This window comes from Penicillium angulare (genome assembly GCF_028827245.1).
Source record: "Penicillium angulare strain IBT 27051 chromosome Unknown utg000001l_segment0_segment0, whole genome shotgun sequence".
NCBI lineage: Eukaryota > Fungi > Ascomycota > Eurotiomycetes > Eurotiales > Aspergillaceae > Penicillium > Penicillium angulare.
Window position 1 is genome coordinate 3377973 of NW_026623160.1, and position 18960 is coordinate 3396932.

Consider the following 18960-nt stretch of genomic DNA (forward strand, 5'->3'; position numbering starts at 1 on the left):
AACCGCCAGCTTTGTGTTTTCCTTCTACCACTTTTTTCTCTACGTCTGTTCCACCTCCAGGCTCACGGCTACGCGGGAGTCCCGTCCTCGCAAATAGTCATGGCGGACTCTTCAGGCAATGCGCTGAAGCGTTCTCACCCCGAGGATGAGAACAGCAACTCTCAGAAAAGAACCCGTTCCAACAATGGGTCCCCTATACCAGGTCAAGGGGGCGCGCCCGCGGGCAAGGTCGATATCGAAAAGATGGTCGCTGAAGCCCGAGCAAAAGCTGAGGCTGTTCGCGCTCGTTTGCAAGCTGCTCGTAGCGGCGCGACGCCTCCCGTGCGTCCGACGGAGTCCAGTCCAAGTCCTGGGCCATCGACATCAACCCCGGCACTTTCTAGACTCGAACAGATGAAGGCCAGGGTAGCGGCGGCCACCGCCAGGGCAAACGCACCTCCTCAAAGGCCAGAAGCCCCTCCAGCGACCTACACACAGCCTCAAGCGTTCGACGACGAAGGTCTCTCGAAAGCCCGTGGCGGTCTTGATGTAGGCCTTCACCCAGCACTACTTTCGGACACCAAGCCTGAATATCGCGGAGCCAAAGGCCGTCAACAAGGCAAGGGCAAACCAATCGGACGTGGCAAACAACTTGACCTATCCGGTCCGTCTATTGAAGAAATCAGGAACAACCCGTACTTTGACCCCAGTCTTGGGCCGAAGGCAACTGTCGCGAAGCCTCGTAACTCTCGGCAGCTCGTTTTCAACCAGAAGGGCAAATATGTTCAACAAGCGGCCGCTTTGCGCCGTCAGGCACAACTGGAGGACATGAAAAAGCGGATTGCCGAGCGAGCCCGGCAAGCAGGTATCGACGAAGACATGGAAGTGGAAAAATCATACCTTGTGCCGGCTCCCCCAGCTGTGGAATGGTGGGATGAGGGGTTGATCAATGGGCCTGATTATGCTGCGATTGATGACCCGAGGAATTTGAAAATCGACTCTGCCGACTCCATAATTACCCGCTATGTTCAACATCCAATCCTACTCGAGCCCCCGCAAGAGAAGCATCTTCCTGCTCAGAAGCCAATGCATCTGACACCGAAGGAGCAAGCAAAGATTCGTCGACAGCGCCGTATGGCAGACTTGAAGGAACAACAAGCGAAGATTCGATTAGGTCTCGAGCCGGCGCCACCACCCAAGGTCAAGAAGTCCAATTTGATGCGTGTTTTGGGAGAACAGGCAGTCAAAGACCCCACGGCTGTCGAGGCCCGTGTGACCAGAGAAATTGCGGATCGCAAAGAACAACACGAAATCATGAACGAAGAAAGGAAGTTGACCAAGGAGCAACGGCGCGAGAAATTAGAAAATCAGCAAGAGAAGGATGCCGAGCTAGGTATCTATATATCTGTCTACCGGATCGATAGTCTTGCGAGTGGACGAAATCGCTTTAAGATCAGCAAAAATGCGGAACAGAATCGATTGACCGGCATTTGCGTCGTGCATCCCAAGTTAAACCTGGTAATTGTCGAGGGTGGAAAGCACTCCGTCAACAATTATCGGAAGCTAATGGTCAACCGTATCGATTGGACTGAGAATCCAGGCCCGACTACATCGGATCCCAACCGCGAAAGTCAACCATTGTGGTTGTCTACAGAGGATGAGAAGGGTGAACCACGAGATTTCAGTCATAACTCTTGTGTTCTTCTTTGGGAGGGTCAAGCCAAAACGCGTGCCTTCAGGAGGTGGCTGGGTGCAAGAGTCTGCGACTCCGACTCGGCGGCTAAAGAGGTTTTAACCCGTTCCAAGATGGAAAATTTTTGGACATTGGCCAAGAGCCACAAACCTGCCGAATTTTAAGAATCATAGCTATGGACAAAACCTCGATGTCCTTGTTTTATTCTGCCTTTCATCAACCATGTGTGAATCATAAATCTTTATTTACGAATGAATATGTACTCTATCCTATCAATACAGTGAGCTATGGCCGGGAAACTCAGCAGAACTATAAATAAATAACTTTTAACACTAAACCCAAATTAAAAGACTCAATGACCCCGCTCCTGATGCAAATTTTTCTTAATATCAAGATCATATCACCGAACAGTCAAGGTGAGCGCAGATAGCAAATATCATAAAGCAAGATTAAGAAGGGGGAGGACCCTGGTTGCCGTTATTCAGGTTGCGCAGCAGATCCAGCTGGGCTTTGACCTGCTCAAAGTTCATAGATGGGTTCGGTGGTTGGCCCTGTGCAGGAGGTTGCTGGGGCTGTTGGTATTGCTGCTGAGGCTGCTGGTACTGCTGCTGCTGCTGCTGCTGCTGTTGCTGTTGCAATGCTGCCAGGAATAGAGGGTTGATATGCGCGCCTTGAGGAATGGTTTGGAAAGGGCTTTGCTGTGGGAAGCCAGGCTGGAAGGGAAACTGGAAGGGAAAGGGTGCTGGGGCTCCGCCCTGGGGATTTTGCGGCTGTTGCTGTGGCGCATACTGCTGAGGATATTGTTGGTAGCCAGGGAAAGGCTGGGGCATACCATAAGCAGGCTGTTGTTGCGGGTATGTTGGCATACCGTAGGTAGCTGGTTGTTGAGTTTGAGGCGCTGAGTGACCTTGTGCATATTGAGAGTCGCCGCCCTGTTGATGGGCAGGTCGGCGCTCTTGGTCTCGGTCACCATAGCCTCCTCGTCCACCACTTCCTCTGCCACGACCACCCCGGCCGCGCTCAGTGCCTCGTCCTCGGCCTCTGCTTCCACGGAAGCTTGGTCCCCGCTCGCCGCCCTCCATAGGAGCCTCGCGCGTACCCATCATCTCGTGCAAATTCTTCGGGCGAGCAAGGGGTGTATATCCCTCGGGTCCTTCCTCGTCGTAGTTGAGTTCGCTGTGGCTCAACTTTGATGGCCCGGGTTGTCCTCTCTTGGATTTTCCACCATCCTTAGCGTCCTTTCTCTCTTGTCGCTTCTGTTTCTGTTTCTTTCGATACTCAGCCTCGGCTTCGTCATCAGAGAACTCCATCTCCTCTTCAGCGATCTCTTCATCGTGGAAGTTCGATGCGTCGCTACCCTTCAAGCCCTTGAGGGGCTGGGTAAAGACAAATGTAGAGTGTTTTTCAACGTAATAAACAGGCATATCTTTAACCAAGCCCTTCTCTTTCACTTCTTCCCCGGTTGCATACATGAGAGTGTACAAGGGGTGCTCCACTCGACCAAGTGTTTCCGATACAACACCCAAAACCTTGCGGTCCTCAGAACAGAGCAAAGAACCCGACTCGAGAACTTGGTACTCTCCAGATGTGTTCGCCTCAACAAGAACGGCGTTGTCAATGGCTGCTTGGACTTTGCCAAGGTAAACAATTTTCATCTCCGGTGTAATAGTGACTTCCGGGACGGGCAAAACCTCTTCCGCCACCTCGTTGGTCGATCGAATTTGAGCTCCAGATTTGCCCTTGTCACCCTCATCGTCGGAGCCGCCCTCAGCAAGCATAAGAATGCGAGCTTGTTCTTCGGGACTAAGGATGGGGTAATCTTCGTCGTCGCTATCATCGGAATCGGAAGAGCTCGAGCTGTCCGAGGATGACTCGTATGGTGAAGAGTCAACTTCCCACTCAGGATGCTCCTCTTCCCCATCTTCTTGGGCGGTTTCAGGCTGTCCCTGGGGGACCTCGGTCGCATTTTCGGTGGTGGTGGTGGTGGGCTCGGGCTTCTGGTCGACTTCCATTGCTTCGCTGTGCACCTGATTCACTGCTTCCGGGTTGACCGCAGTCTCATTTTCTCCATCTTGCATAGAAGTGTCATTTTCCTCGGTCTTAATCGCCTCGCCAGCAACATTATCCGACTCTTGTTCGACTTCTGCTGCCAATGTGTACTGCACAGGGTTCGAGGGTTGATCGTTTGGTCCGTTGACGAGGCCTAATCCTGGGATCATAGGCATACTGGTTGAAGAGACCGAAGGCTCCGTCGTGGGTATGTCTTCAGTAATCGCAGTGGTCACCGGTGTGTCAGCGTTCAAGGGCGTGTCGTAGAAATCACTACCATTGTCTGGTGTGTCTGCGATAGGCGGCGTATCGATGGTGCAGGGTCGTTTCGAGGGGGGACCTTCAGTGGCACCCGCAGACTCAACGGGGAGATTGATCTGGTCGCTCATATTTGACCAAGTAATTAAATAACAAACAAAATTTCAAAATCTGCTGCAACTTAAAACAACTTCTCATGAAAAAAAAGTCGCCGCAACTTTTTTTTACAGATCTGCGCAAGTTGCCGTCGCGGTCACCGGAGAAGCCCCACTCTACCTTATCGCGCTTATCTTAGCTCCAGTGCAGAAGACGGCGGGATTCAACATGAACACATCCTCATCACCGCAATCATGGCTGGGGGAAATGCCTCTAGTTCTGGAGAAGCTCGGACTCCACGATCAAAAAATCGGTAAGTGCTTAATCCCGTGTTTGATTGACTTGTAATGTGACCTAACAATGCCATGTACAGTCCGCCACCAACGTTCTACCTTCCGTTAAATGTCACACTCTACGTATGCCTCTTCGCAAATGGGCTCGCCGCATTCTTTGCCCCGATTCAAGACTGCGATGAGATTTTCAACTTCTGGGAGCCAGCACACTACGTGCAGCATGGATATGGCCTTCAAACATGGGAATATTCGCCTGTCTACTCAATCCGGAGCTGGCTCTACGTGTCGCTTCACGCCGCGGTTGGAAAACTAGGCTCATTATTCGTCAACTCCAAAACGGCGGAGTTCTACTTCATCCGTGTATTCCTAGCTGTACTTTGCGCCGCCTGTCAGACCAGACTCTATTCGTCAATCAGCCGATCTATCAATCCCCGTATGGGCCTCGTCTTCATTACAATTATCATCTTTAGCCCTGGCATCTTCCACGCTTCAGCTGCTTTCCTCCCGTCCACTTTTACCATGTACACTTCAACGCTTGGACTGGCTGCCTTCTTAGATTTACAAAAGGGAGGACCTAAGATCGCCCAGGGCATTATGTGGTTTGCTTTTGGTGCAATTGTAGGCTGGCCATTTGCTGGCGCTCTGATCCTGCCACTTATTGCCGAAGAAGCCATCATTGCAGTCTTTTCTGGGTCTTTGGGCTCATTTTCGCTGGCTGTATTCGACGGCGCTATCAGATGTCTAGGCATTGCGGCACTTGAAATCGCAGTCGACTACGCTTTTTTCCGCAAGCTTGTCCTTGTCCCTTGGAACATAGTGGCATACAACGTATTTGGAGGCCAGGGCAAAGGTCCCGATATCTTTGGTGTCGAACCTTGGACCTTCTATATCCGAAACCTCCTTCTGAACTTCAATGTTTGGTTCATACTTGCTATTCTAACTGCTCCTCTGCTACTACTTCAAGTTATTTTCAGTTCCCAACCTTCGTCTGTCCAGAAGTTTGTGCGATCAATCATCCTCGCCTCTCCATTTTATATGTGGTTCGGAATCTTTACAGCTCAGGCTCACAAGGAGGAGCGCTTCATGTACCCCGCATACCCGTTCCTTGCCCTAAATGCGGCCCTCTCTTTTCATCTGATTCTCACCTATCTGGGGTCCAGTAATCCAAAGGAAATCGTTGGTCGTATCCCGACCAAGCTCAAGCTTATAGCAAGTTTGTCCGTCGTCATTTTGGCGGTCAATGCAGGCATGCTACGTATTCTGGGAATGGTGACAGCATACAATGCACCATTGAAGGTTTTTGACCCATTGCAGCAAATGGACGTAGCTCAGACAGGGAGCTCCGTTTGCATTGGCAAGGAATGGTATCGATTCCCATCGTCATACTTCCTCCCACAGGATATGCGCGCCAAATTTATCCGAAGCGAGTTCCGAGGTCTGCTGCCGGGTGAATTTCCAGAGTCGATAAGTCATCTCGGCCGTCTAGAGGGAGCTTCACAAATCCCATCTGGCATGAACGATCTTAATATAGAAGATCCAAGCAAATATGTGAGTTTTGAAAACTTCTCACGGTGTCTTTTTGCCCGTTATCCCATTCTAACCGATTCTATAGGTCGATGTTTCTGAGTGTTCATTCTTGATCGACTCGTACTTCCCAGGTCGCGAAGCTACTGAGCTAGAACCTCACTATGTACTCGACGATAACGAATGGAAAGCCCTTTCATGTGCAAGTTTCTTAGACACAGCACAGACTGGACTGCTAGGCCGTTTGATCTGGGTTCCTGATCTCCCCTTTATTCCTGAACAATTCCAGCGCAAATGGGGCCGATACTGTCTACTTCAACGCCAAGCCACGAGCGGTGTCATCTAAACAGTTTGAACGCCAGTCACGTATCGCGAAGTCACTCATCGATATCCTTGACTTCCCAAGATTATCTGATCTAATAATTATATAAAATTTAGAAGAATATGCTGCGAAATTTAACAGAAATCTAATAAAAAGAATAGTGAATGTGTTGATAATTTATCAAAATCAACCTTTCTCATTTGTTCCCCGTGGATCCCAGACTCTACCCTATATGTAACATTCCCACGCCCCGCTCACGTAAATCCGGGGTACAAGGTTAATTCCAAGACTCGCTTTGCCTAATCAGGAAAAGAAATCCCTCCATAAATTCACCCACCTTGGACGTCAATGATAAGCAACCCCTCACCCCTAAATAACTAATTCTCAACAGACACATAACAATATCTGTCCAACAACAGGCCACATGCAGGGCCGGATGCGACGGCCAAAAACAGAGGTCAGCGAATGACATCCTGGTCCCCCCTCTTTCAATACCCGGGATCGCATACGCGCACCTATTGAAGAGGAACGATACATGACGTTAATCGTTAGAGATAAGGGGTTCATTCGCATCGGACTAACAGGAATGGTATCCCTTAGAGGAAAACTGACGCTATCGCCTCGATACTAACTTTGTACAGGTCTCGCTAGCAGGATTTCCTTTTCCCCTACTTAGACTTGTAATTCCAATTTTATCAATCCCTATATAGTAATGTCAACCTAGATTTCCATTATTCACGTATCTTCTTATCTATCGGCAAATTTCGGCCTGCTAGCTCCTTCAGAGCTTGAAATCCTCGAGTACTTTAAGTGTTCATGGAATTACCAACTTGAAGTCATAGACCTTTAAGCGACTGACAATACTACGTTGTACCACGGAGATATAGCCTCCATACGTCATGATAATCGACACAGAGTCCCTCCGAGGGGTCATACCCTCAATGGCACCGAGCAAAGACCTTGTCGGCGCTTTTCTCTTTTTAAATATTTGCGCTTATATCGTCACTTTAATCGTCCAAAAATGGACTTCATCGAAACAAATATCCCGACCATCTACTCCTGATCTAGAGAAGCCTGCTCCACGACCAGGATTCAGGGAGAAGATCCAAAGGACTTTAGGTGGTATGCAAGCTCCACCCTATTGATTGTTCTAAGTGTTTAACCGTCCTATGCATAGAATGGACACCATCTGATTTCAAGAGACCAACGGCTACGCCGTTACTTGACTGGAATGTACATACTTCCAAGCCAATCCCATATCGCCCGTTTCGATATGGCCCGTAAGTTTACACAAAGTACTAAAGAAGACATCACTTTGTTCACTTGCTGATAAATTTTGGCAGGAAATACTTTGTTACTTTAGGATTGAGGAGCTTGAAATGGGATGAATGGATTGGTAAGAAGCCGACACCAACGATCAGACCTTTGTAGAAACCCAAACTAATGAAACGCTATTCTAAACCACAGAGCTCGACAATCATTATCTCAAATACCACGCCGACAAGGCTAAGCGCATCGCCGAGCGCGGTGAAAAATGCTACGGCACAGCTCCAGACGCAATGGACGGCGCGATCGAATTATTAGAAGAGCTGTAAGCATCGTAAAACCACAATATCCCAAGATTCAAGGGGCCAATATCCCTTCTAACATCAAAATGAAAGATGCGAGTACCTACCTGAGCGATACCCAACCATGTTTCAAAAGACATCAACGGGAATAACGAATACTGTTACCAATGAGACATTCGATATAACTCAGCGCCCCCTCTCAGAAGATCCAATGGCGATAGCAGCCCGTTTAGTTCAAGATGATTTAGCCCTCATGATCGAAAAGCCCGATGGAGAATATTACCTCCTTGCCGGAGCAATTCTTCTAGCAGGATTCTGGCGACTAAGCGACAAATTCGGAATGCCACTATCGGAAATCCATACATCTGGCGATGTCCCTCAATTCCGCGAAAAGCTTCAAAAAGGAATGATGAACTTCTTCCGTCGTCTGCGGCCTGAAGAGCCTGTGCTCCGTAACAACTATTTCATTCAGGTGGACGATGAGTTGGCATGGTCGCCTAGTATAGGATCCGAGGATGCGGAGGAAGTATCGTGGAATACGGCGGAGAAGAATCGGGCAATCGAACATCATTTCTTTCGGTCGGAGAGACAGTCTCTGCGGCGGTTACCGCGATCTGGTGCGGTACTTTTCACCATTAGGACGTATTTCGAGCCCATCACGGAGATTGTTAAGGAGCCTTATGTACCTGGGCGGTTGGCATCTGCGATTCGTAGTTGGGGTGATGATGTCTCGAGGTATAAAGGGAAAGAGAAGTATGAGGAGGTTTTGTTGGAATATTTGGATAACAAGCATGCTGAGCAGCTTGCTGCTGGATTAGATGTTGAGGGAGAGGATGAAGTGCGAAGTTATCCATTATAGTGTTCCAAGGTTAGATTATTATGAGAACCATGATCTTTCGGGGTGATTTTTTTACTGTTATACGTCTTTTCTCAACTGTGATATGCACTACAAAGTTTTGGATGCTAAGAGGTCCCTTTCCGGATTTCTCTCCCTTTCGTATACTGACAGCTTTTAAGCCTACAAAGCAAAGTAGAATGCACCCTAACCTTGACATATGATATCCCCGATCGCACTCTGCACATTCGCCGCTGAATCAAATCGAGATAGCCAACATCGTCTGATTATCGGTCCCCATGGTTCGTTTGATATACCAAGGAACTCATTTTGTTATAAAGCCTCTCAACTTCGTCACTAGCGATGTCTCTATATGGACTGGTAGCGTAAAAAGCCTCGTAAATAGTTGATCCTAGCGCGAAAAGATCTGTCGCCACTGTCGAGGGATCTTTCCAATGTCGTGGCAGAAAAAAGCGCGTGCTTTCACCCGATGTTGGCCTTGAACCATCTAAGGAGGAACCGGAGAAGTCAATGATCTTAGTGTCAAAACACGTATCCAGTAATGTGTTCCGCGGCTTGATGTCACAGTGAATGACATCATTCTTATGCAGAAGGTCGACTGCTTCCGCAACCTGATATGCCCACTTTACTTTGAGGTCTATGGGTATTGAGCTTTTCGACTGGAGATACGTTTTAAGATCGCCGTTTCTCATGAATTCAAGCACAAGGCCTTCGTCGGGATGATCAAGCATCCGAGCCAGCCGCTTATGTGGGCCAATACGATGATAAATGTCGGCCTCTTTGGCAATATCCCGGATATGAAGGTCCATCTCCGGACCAGGATATGGTGTTTTAAGTGCAGTGCCATTCTCAATTAGTTCCACTATTCCAGTTACGCCTCCTGATATAAGTTCGCCTTGGGCATTTCTCATGAATTTGTAATCCACTTTGGGCCTAGCATCGTCCAATTGGTCGTCAACGGACTTGGTTTGTTCGTTATGCTATTTGGTAAGCTGTCAAACAATACTGTGCCAGGTAGACGAGAGATTCCTAGATACCGTTTGAAAAGGAAATCGCTTTTCCCAGGCGGAGAAACGGACACCATTTTGAATCTTGGAACCTGACACTTGCACTTCAAGTTGTGCTAATGGCGCGTCGTTGACAGCGGGGAGAACAACAAACACGCGCAAAATGCAATCACGTGCCAGGTGAAAGTCGCAACTTGATAGAACTATGTACCTACTTCGCTTCGAGTTTAAGTTGAATTTGAAGTTCCATGTTTAAAATGAGTATTGTATGGAATCAATTTGTCAATTTTTCAAAGTCACTATCAGTCATGGGGCCTGACGTTTCCCCCTCCCCAAAAAACCCTGGGTGAAAATCTCGAGATACAGTATGTGAAACTACCCGAAGTTTATATATCTTCACATCATTATCACTCAACCTCAACATTTTTTTTTTCACACCTGGGCACTGAACATTCAATCTTTAAGATTTGAAGATGAAAATGATCGAGCTAGGACATTTAGAACAGCTTAAACCAATGAGAATCAACGGTAAGCCTAGATCGAGTCGCTTTCAAGGTTATATGGGGCCCCGAGACCGAGGGAACAGGTATTTTGTAACTTGAAGTTGAAGCAGTGCCGAAGGTGAAGGTGGGAGCTTCCTAGGCTCTGAGCACAGTCTGATATTCAAATTTCTCCAATTCCAACGCCGTCCATGCTATGTAATTTTATGCCCTATTCACAAACGCCCCAGAATTATCCAAATAGCACGCGATGGTTTTATAGTACAAAAAGAGATAAATGATAGGATAGAATAGACAGGTGAAACAAAAGAGCTTATTGCGCATCCAGCATCATGAGGTCTTGATCAATGTCGTCATCGTACTCATCCTCTACTTCGACCGTCGATGATACAACGCCGTCCATTTTATGACCGTTCATGAACTGGTGCTGCGTGACACGTTCTTCTTCAGCCTTGCGCTTTGCTTCATGTTTTTCAATGTCAGCCAAACTCCAGGTAGAAATACCTTCTTGATCTCTGGATTGGAAAGGTTGAGCCATAGTACGCAAGAAGTTCTTCGCATTCGAGACTGCCATATCTGTGCTGAGATTGGTCTCGCTGTCTAGCATGGCTTGGTTGATCCACTTTGGAAGTTGTGGCCGCTTTCGCTCAAAACGGCGATCTGCCAACACCATGACTCCATAGTCATCTTTACCACGGAGCACACGGCCCAGACACTGTGCAGCATGTCGCATAGCGTCGAAGGATAGGAAGTCATTCTCCCTAATGCGGTAGTTCTCGCGGAGGAATTCCAGGCGGGCTTTAAGGATACGGGATTCGGTGTATTGGAATGGTACACCAATGCACAGCACGGCCCGACCATAGTGGTGGTCGAAATCGATACCCTCAGACACTTTACCTCGAGCGACACAGAACATGATGGCACCGCGTCCATTACAGCACGCAGTTCGATATGTCTCCAGCGCAAGTGAAGACTCTTGGGCATCGGGGGTTTCGACGAGAATCAATTTGTAATTCCAGATTTGATCTAGGATACCCATACCTTGCCACATACTGATGATGGACTCCATGTAAAGGTACGAGGGAAAGAAAACGACGATTCCATCTGGTGTTATGCGTGCAAACTCTGTGAGAAGTGTACCGTAATTGCGAACCACACCAGGGTCATTGCGAATACCAAAGGAGGATGAAACCTGCGCTTGATCGGAGCCTCGAGTGACAATCATGGGCAAGAATGAGCGACGTGCCAGGGTCATACTGTACGATTCTTGCATGACAGCAGTGAAACCCAGCATTTTTGGGTACATCTCCAGTGGAGACAGTGTTCCAGATGTGATGACCACCGAGCTGAAACGATCAAAGACAGGCTTGATTGCAATAGCGGCATCTAAGCAAGTGAAGTGGAGGATAGGATTCGGTACTGTAGCCGCTTCTGATTCAAATGGCTCAAGGATAAGAACAAATCCTTTATCGTAGGTTGCGACGAGCGTCGCGAAAGTTGCAACTTCTTGAAGTGGCTGATAATCTTCGATATTCATGAGCTCAAGAGTTCGTACAAGAGAAGTCAGACGTTCAGCGCAGAATCTTAGAGGCTTGCGTTCAATATATGTGAGATCCTTCAAATGTGTGAGGAACGAAGGAGGTGTTTCTGAAATCGTATGGGTGACCTTCATGCGGGTCTTGAGATATTCGATGAATCTCTTTAGGAAGGATATAAAATGCTCAGCACGACGAATATTTCCGGGAACCGCTTCTTTCAGCAGATCGTCCGGCAAAACAGGATTTGAGATAAATTGATCCTCTTCTCGAGCTTGTTCCGCCTGCTGCAAACCTTCCACTAATTTCGAATATTCACTTTGAAGCTTGTCGGCGTCTGTGCTTTTCATTTCTTCAATTTTGCGCTCAAGGTTGCTTGCACCTCTGGTGGCCTTGCGGAGAGAATCCTCGCTGATGTCGATGCTAAGGGATTCGATGCAGACGTTGTCGATGTTGTGAGCCTCATCGAAGACAACGATACAGTCTTTGGAGAGTTCTCGGGAGACTCGTTCGGCGATTTTTGGATCGAGAAGGTAGTGGTAGGAGTAGATTATGACGTTGCACCATGGCATCTATACATAATAGGGTCATTAGTATAAGAAAATCGCGGCGCAAAATATGTTGGCCAGAGTAACATACCATACGGCGAGCTGAGAAGTAAGGACATTGTTTATGCTCCTCTCCGTATCGAAGGAGCCCATCAAGGGTGAACACGCCCGGAGGGATGAGATTGTGCGGCTCAAGAAGATCCAGATTCTAATTTTAGTAAGCATATAGTAAAATAAAGCGCGAGAACAGTACCACAAACCTCGTGGTATACGCAGAGCTCGACCTCATCACCCCGCTCTTTCTTTTCTTTAACAAAACCGGCCGTCAAGCTTCGGCATCGCGCGTCGACCACGGTACCACTCTTCTCTCGTTTTACAGAAGGATGTAGACAGAGATTCTTTCGACTGGTTAAGCCTAAAGCCCGAAACTCTTCTTCGAATCCCAGCTCTGTTGTCCGATACTTCATGAGTGCCTGAAGCTCCGCCAACGCCTTCTCGATCTCAGACATCGTTCGGGAGCAATAGATGAGCTTCCGATGCTCTGGATAATGTTGTTGGTACGCTATAATCAACGAGAGCAGCGAAACTGTCTTTCCTGTACCCGAGGGCATCTCCAACACACAGTGACCCCCGGCATCGAGGGTCTTTTTGAGATCGCACATGTAGGCATATTGCTCCGGGTAAATGCGCGGATACGGGAACAGGACCGGAAGATCACTATTTTAGTCAAGGTTAGAGGTCAAGACAAAGCATACGAGTAGATTTGTTGTAAAGAGTAGCATACTCAATGAAGAACTTCATGATGGTTAACCCGCCCGAAGCATAGAGGCAGTACAAGAAGAAACAAAAGAAGAGAAGCTTCAAGTTCGCAGCCTGGATCTTTTCCCCTTTGGGAGAGCGATGACACAAGCCCACGTGACTTCCTTATCGGGTGGCCGCGGTGGATCTAATTATCAATTAGTTGAAGATTCTCGTTGCTCAATTGTTTTCTAACAACTCACCACAGGGATTCAAAGAATAAGGAACATCTTGAAACCACTGCTGCTCAAGAATCCAAGACCTGGATTAGGCTCAAATTTACCTGTCGGAGCCGCGCCGGTCCAGTTTCAATCCTCGCCGAATCAATCCCCCACCATTCCCGCTGACCTCATACCCCACATGAGCAAAAAGTTCAAGTCGCAGGCTTCCAGCAGTCGTGCAGCTGCCGGGGCCTTTGGGTCATTTGGGGGTTTCTCAGGTTCTTTTGGAGCAGATGGGAGGGAGCCGTCTTCATTGACTTACATTGCCGAACCACCGGATCTTTCTCGAATTTCAGAGCAGCAATTGGTAATCGCTTTCAAGAATTTATTGAAGAAAGATGAGACTACACGAACGAAGGCCCTCGAGGAGCTGAGAGATTATATTGTGAAGCTATCAAAGGCCAAGGGAACTTTGGATGATGGCTTCTTAGAAGCTTGGGTATATATACCCACGTCTTTTAGTTATACTTGAAAACGATGACTGATGCAATATCTAGGTCAAAATATATCCCAGAATCTCAATTGATCTTTCAAGACGAGCCCGCCAGCTAGCTCACACTCTGCTGGGCGCAATTTCTACATTAGTTGGCAAGAGAATCGCACCACATCTTCCCCGTGTCATAGGCGCTTGGCTTGCGGGCATATATGACAACGATCGCCCAGTCCAGCGCTCCGCGTTGGAGTCATTCACCAGTGTCTTCTCGACAGAAGAGAAAAGGAGTAATGTTTGGAAATTTTACCAAAGCTCTACTCTGGACTTTATCGACGATGTCATCCTCCACCAGACACCCTTAACATTGAGTGACGAACGAACAGTTAAGCGAGACGACGCGGACGGAAAGTATGCTCGCGTCGTGGGAGCTGGATTAATGCTTCTGAGCAGAATACTGGGTATGATTTATTTAACCTGATTTTTTGGGCTTATGGGAGAAGATGCTGACTAGAACACCCACAGGAAATTCTCCCGACGACGACCTTCAGCGAAATCTAGCTGAAATCGAGAACTTGCTTGGTAGTAAGTCACTGTGGGCCTTTTGCAGTCACGAGGACCCATTCGTTCGTCGATCTATATATATCGTCTTGCGATCAGCTGTGTCCCGAGAGCCCGCCTGGATTGATTGGCAACTCGTTAGCTCAGCTATCATCGGAAAGTCGCTTTCTATTCCACAACTCGGCTCCGCTTCTGAACTATCTGAATCTCTCCTGCTCTTAACCGCATCAAGACCACAGGTATGGACGAGCGAATATACCTCAAAGACTTCAGCGTCGAAGAGGCTTCGCCAGTATATCCAAAAGGGATCACAGGCAGGTCCAGCAAACTTTTGGTCCAACCTGGACAAATTGCTTCGCCTGATTCCGCGGGAGGTACTTGCAGGGGCGGATAAAACATCTACCGACGAAACCATCAAATTGTCGAGCGCAATGGCTCTTACGGAGGCTTTGCAAGAAGGTCTCAATTCAAGAGAAGAGCCCCGCCAGAATCTTAGCACTGGATGGAAGGCATATATTCGTGTGGCTGCATGGCTTGTAATTTTAATGCCCCAAGAAGAAAGGGTTGAGTTTGTGCAGAGTAGAATGTCACCCCTGGTTGCTCAGTATGTGCGACCTATAGCTGAACTGGCTCAGTGGTCGCTCCCTACACCAATTGCGCAAGAAATCTGCGCCGACTTTCTACTGACTCTCATCTCTCACGAGCAAAGTCACCAACTTGAGCCATTATGGACAAAACTTTCAAATGATCTGTTGGAAGCTGTGAAGCTTTCGTCCCCCGAACAATCAAAAGACTTTCGCTCATCGCAGGATGCTGTGTGTTCTGAAGCACAGCGCTTATTTGGCTTAGAGGCTACAGTCATTTCAAGAGTTACAGACTCAGAAAGTGAATTGCAAGCGCAGAAGATATTTGAGAGAACAAATCTGTCCCTTCTTGAAGACTGCCTTGAGATCCTCCGCACCCGCAATGGTAAACCTTATGGTGCTGCTGGTGTGGTGGAGGAATGTGTGCGATATATGCCCTCTATTGCGAAGGGTTCTAATGAGCTCAGGAAGTTCGTTCAACAAGATGTGCCCGAGCTTCTTTTCTCGCCGTCTGGAGATCGACTGATTGCAATCATTTTGGCATGTAGGGAGTGGGAAGGGTTTACTTCCAGCTTTGAGACTGTGGTTGAAAGAGCCATGGACATGGAGCCTGAGCAGTCAAATGCACACATTCTGCAAGTCCTACTTTCTAGCCTTGACTTCAACGATCTAGGGGACAAAACCAAACTCACTTCGCTCGTCATGCGTGCTCTAGATAATGCCTGCAAAGGAAGCTCTTCTCATTGGGCAATCCTTGCATCGGTCCTTCAAAACCAGACCTCCCGAGGCGAATTAATGGATCAGGTATTCTTGGCAATCATCGATGCATTATCGCAGGAAGATAGAGCCCTGGATGTACTGAATGGCCTTTCTCATCTCGGCAAGACTGTGCCATCTGCCATCAAGGACTTCCAGAATGGATCCAATGGCCCAAAGTTAACGGCAAAACTTCTGTACCTTACAGAATCCCCTTCGGAAGAAGTCGCTACCCTGACCGAATCTTTGATAAAATCTTTCAAGGAGACGGTTGTTGGTGATCCAAGCACATCGTCAAAACTTGAGATTTTGCGTCATGAGCTAAGCCACGCAAGCGCAGAATCTTTATCGTGAGTTATATCACTCTTTCTTTGTTGAATAATTTGAATTTCCTAACATTCTCAATTAGCATTGAGTCTCTTCTGGAGATTACAAAGGAATTGCTTGAAGGTATCGACAGCAATGCAGACTTCAGTATCACAGATATTCTAGCCCATCAAAGTGTATGGGAGGAAGCTATGGGCCCTTTCCTTCAACTTCCCCCAAGAGCATCAACGGCAATCACAAGCCCTATCATGGGGGTTGTAAACTTGGTCGAGCGTGAAATCTCAGAGTCGTTAAAGGCACTGTGGCTTTCTATTCCCCGAGACTCCGATCGATGCACTGTTGCGTTCCGCCTTGCAGTTTTTACCATCAAGGCGTTGTCGACATTTGACATTGCCACACAGTTGAACACAGCAGACATCACTACTCTCTCCTACTTTTTGCCTTTGGTCATCCAGTTAATTGACGATGATTTGAGTATCGAGAATTCCAATGGCATTTCGGGTCTTGAGCTGGCTGACCAGCGCGAAGATTACTTTGATATAGTGTTCCAAGGACGCAAGATCATTAGCGACTGGATCCGTTCACAAGAACCCTTGAAGTCTTCACCAGAGACTACAATCTCGTCTTGTTTGACTTCTCTCTGGGAAGACAAACTTGAAGCACTCAACGGAACGTCTCCTGCAGATTACCGGGTAGGACAGGCCTTTGTCAAACTGATGACGTCTATGGACGAAAAGCGCAAGCCGCCCGACGAGGTTGCGAAAATTTGTAGGGAAGCAAGAAGTGTCAATGGAATTCGCTCAGCATCGTGGTTTGCTGTCCTGCGAACTTCAATTTTGTCTAATCCTGTCGGCAACCGAATTTGCAATGAATTGGTTGCTGATTCTACCGGTCTTAAGCCCGAAGATCCCTCTTCCCAAGGTAAGCTTTATCAAAATACATTTTCATATATCCTCAAACTAATCATGAACAGGATTGCGAAAGCTTGCTCTTCTTAATATTCTCCTTTCTGGAGAAGAAGATGTTGTATCGACAATTCCAACTCAAAGATTGGTGTTCCTTACCAAAAATTTAGTTGAATGCCTCCAGTCAGAGATACCGTCCTTAGGATTACGAGCAGAGATCATGCATACCTTGGCTTTTATTCTTCCTGGTCTCGCGGAGATCTATGGCTCGCACTGGGAGGATATTATTGATGCTTTGGGCGTTGTTTTCAAAGACGTCGGAGGTGGGGAGGAGAGTCTTCCTTTGCTTGTGTCTTCTTTCCGGCTATTTGCGCGTTTTAAGAGCATGGCAGAAGGCGAAAGCAATGATGACCTCCAGGATGTTTGGTCAGAGCGCAAGGTCGGAATTTCAAATGAATTGGTTTCTACAATCGCAAAATTCGGTAAGCGACAAGTCGAATCAATTTCGAGATTGCAATTTACTTACACTGAATAGATGCCTCAACCGTATTCCACCAACCTCGAGATGTCGCAGTTGGACTTCTTGATCGTTTGATCAATGCTCTTCCGATTAACAACCTCGAGGATGTCAGTAGTGTCTTCCACCTTCTGAATGCTCACAGCCGTTCTGTCCAACGAACTGCATACACCATTCTCCACCGCTATATCCCCCAAGTTCAGGAACAGGTATCATTTGACGTTGCTCTGTCTAAATCTGCAGTCAGTCTGCCTGATGAGCTAGTATCCTTATTGCTAGAGACACCCACCATGGACATGGTGTTGAGGTCTTACGGCGATGACAAGATGTGGACCAGCGTGAGATCATACCTCCTAAGCTGGAAAGTCGTCTTCGATCATTTTACCAACGCAGTATGTATGCAATTCCGCGTCTCCACGAGCCATTTCTAACTCTCTTAATAGTCTATTCCCGTGCAAGAATACTATGCGACAAATATCAAGGAGTACAGCATCTTAAATCCGCTACTGGAATTCATGTTCAACTTCCTCCAGAAGGCACAGGGTAGATTGATCGACGCATCAAAACTCGAGATACAGTCCTTCGAGCCTGATAATTCGGAAAGCGCCGAAAAAGAGACCCAGTGGCTGTTGGTACACCTGTACTATCTTTGCTCGAGACATTTGGCGAACATGACCAAGAGTTGGTGGATCGACACGCAAAAACGCATCAAGGGACCTGTGGAGACCTGGACGGAAAGATACGTAAGTGAAACAACCTGGCTTTGGCGACATCGCAACGTGAACTAAATACGTCTTCAGATATCACCACTGGTGGCCACTGATGCCATACGAAGCGTCACAGACTGGATCGCTACACAAGATCCCAACGAAGAGCGAGCATTGACTGTGAAAATTTCCCAACGAACAGCTGAGATCATCGCTAGCATTCCAGTCGATGAGGAATCTCCGCCCGTCTCCATCTCCATCACCCTTCCCCCAGCATATCCCCTTCACTCCGCCATTGTGGTCGGTCGCAGCCGAGTTTTGGTTGACGAGAAGAAGTGGAAGAGCTGGCTGCTCGTCATTCAAGGTGTGATTATGTTCGCCAATGGAAACCTAGTTGATGGGTTATTGGCATTTCGACGCAATGTCCAGGGCGCTCTGAAGGGTCAGAGTGAGTGTGCTATCTGTTACTCTGTTATCTCTACGGATATGCAGACGCCAAACAAGAGATGTGCCACTTGCAAGAATACCTTCCACTCGGTTTGTTTGTTCCGTTGGTTCAAGAGCAGCAACCAGAGTACTTGTCCGTTGTGCCGCAACAACTTCGTGTACGTTTGAACGTGCAACAATGAGATAGATGATAGATGTGGTACGAAAAAAAGGCTATCGAAGGAGAATATTCATATGAACATATTTTATTTATCAATTGCCACCCTTTATGAGTAGTAGTATAGGCCGTAGAACATGGATGCGAACACTGATACAACCCCGGCCTATAGTCGTGGGATGTATAACCAAGAATCATATATTCTACTGGACAATTGAGTTAAAAGAATGTATAATTGCAATTAGTTCACGGACGAACAGAATATGCCTTTCTTTTTGCCATACCAAAAAGAGTGAAGAACCCCATTTCGCTCCACTGGCCC

The 18960-nt window shown here is 47.6% G+C and overlaps 7 protein-coding genes across 7 annotated transcripts; 4 read left to right on the plus strand and 3 right to left on the minus strand.

The window, feature by feature from the left end:
• Nucleotides 1–99: 99 nt before the first annotated feature.
• N7478_001184 (U4/U6-U5 snRNP complex subunit PRP3) lies at nt 100–1836 on the plus strand (the record flags this gene model as incomplete). Its single annotated transcript, XM_056917399.1, has 1 exon — nt 100–1836. One exon carries the CDS (start codon nt 100–102, stop codon nt 1834–1836), a length of 1737 nt encoding a protein of 578 aa, XP_056785279.1.
• Nucleotides 1837–2121: 285 nt separating this feature from the next.
• Nucleotides 2122–4110, minus strand: N7478_001185 (RNA-binding snoRNP assembly protein NAF1; the record flags this gene model as incomplete). The annotated part of the gene is made up of 1 exon (XM_056917400.1): nt 2122–4110. The coding sequence occupies one exon, from the start codon at nt 4108–4110 to the stop codon at nt 2122–2124; it is 1989 nt and encodes a 662-aa protein (XP_056785280.1).
• Nucleotides 4111–4329: 219 nt separating this feature from the next.
• Nucleotides 4330–6238, plus strand: N7478_001186 (dolichyl-P-Man:Man(6)GlcNAc(2)-PP-dolichol alpha-1,2-mannosyltransferase; the record flags this gene model as incomplete). Its single annotated transcript, XM_056917401.1, has 3 exons — nt 4330–4388; nt 4449–5916; nt 5981–6238. The coding sequence occupies 3 exons, from the start codon at nt 4330–4332 to the stop codon at nt 6236–6238; spliced, it is 1785 nt and encodes a 594-aa protein (XP_056785281.1).
• Nucleotides 6239–7113: 875 nt separating this feature from the next.
• Nucleotides 7114–8641, plus strand: N7478_001187 (heme-dependent oxidative N-demethylase family protein; the record flags this gene model as incomplete). The annotated part of the gene is made up of 5 exons (XM_056917402.1): nt 7114–7336; nt 7392–7494; nt 7558–7610; nt 7682–7805; nt 7876–8641. The coding sequence occupies 5 exons, from the start codon at nt 7114–7116 to the stop codon at nt 8639–8641; spliced, it is 1269 nt and encodes a 422-aa protein (XP_056785282.1).
• A 263-nt stretch (nt 8642–8904) lies between these two features.
• N7478_001188 (kinase domain-containing protein) lies at nt 8905–9895 on the minus strand (the record flags this gene model as incomplete). The annotated part of the gene is made up of 3 exons (XM_056917403.1): nt 8905–9618; nt 9676–9838; nt 9861–9895. 3 exons carry the CDS (start codon nt 9893–9895, stop codon nt 8905–8907), a joined length of 912 nt encoding a protein of 303 aa, XP_056785283.1.
• Nucleotides 9896–10458: 563 nt separating this feature from the next.
• On the minus strand, nt 10459–13029 carry N7478_001189 (TFIIH/NER complex ATP-dependent 5'-3' DNA helicase subunit RAD3; the record flags this gene model as incomplete). The annotated part of the gene is made up of 4 exons (XM_056917404.1): nt 10459–12252; nt 12320–12436; nt 12489–12945; nt 13013–13029. 4 exons carry the CDS (start codon nt 13027–13029, stop codon nt 10459–10461), a joined length of 2385 nt encoding a protein of 794 aa, XP_056785284.1.
• A 357-nt stretch (nt 13030–13386) lies between these two features.
• On the plus strand, nt 13387–18649 carry N7478_001190 (ubiquitin-protein ligase RKR1; the record flags this gene model as incomplete). The annotated part of the gene is made up of 8 exons (XM_056917405.1): nt 13387–13686; nt 13745–14138; nt 14203–15928; nt 15988–16826; nt 17014–17292; nt 17346–17719; nt 17771–18070; nt 18128–18649. The coding sequence occupies 8 exons, from the start codon at nt 13387–13389 to the stop codon at nt 18647–18649; spliced, it is 4734 nt and encodes a 1577-aa protein (XP_056785285.1).
• Nucleotides 18650–18960: the final 311 nt, after the last annotated feature.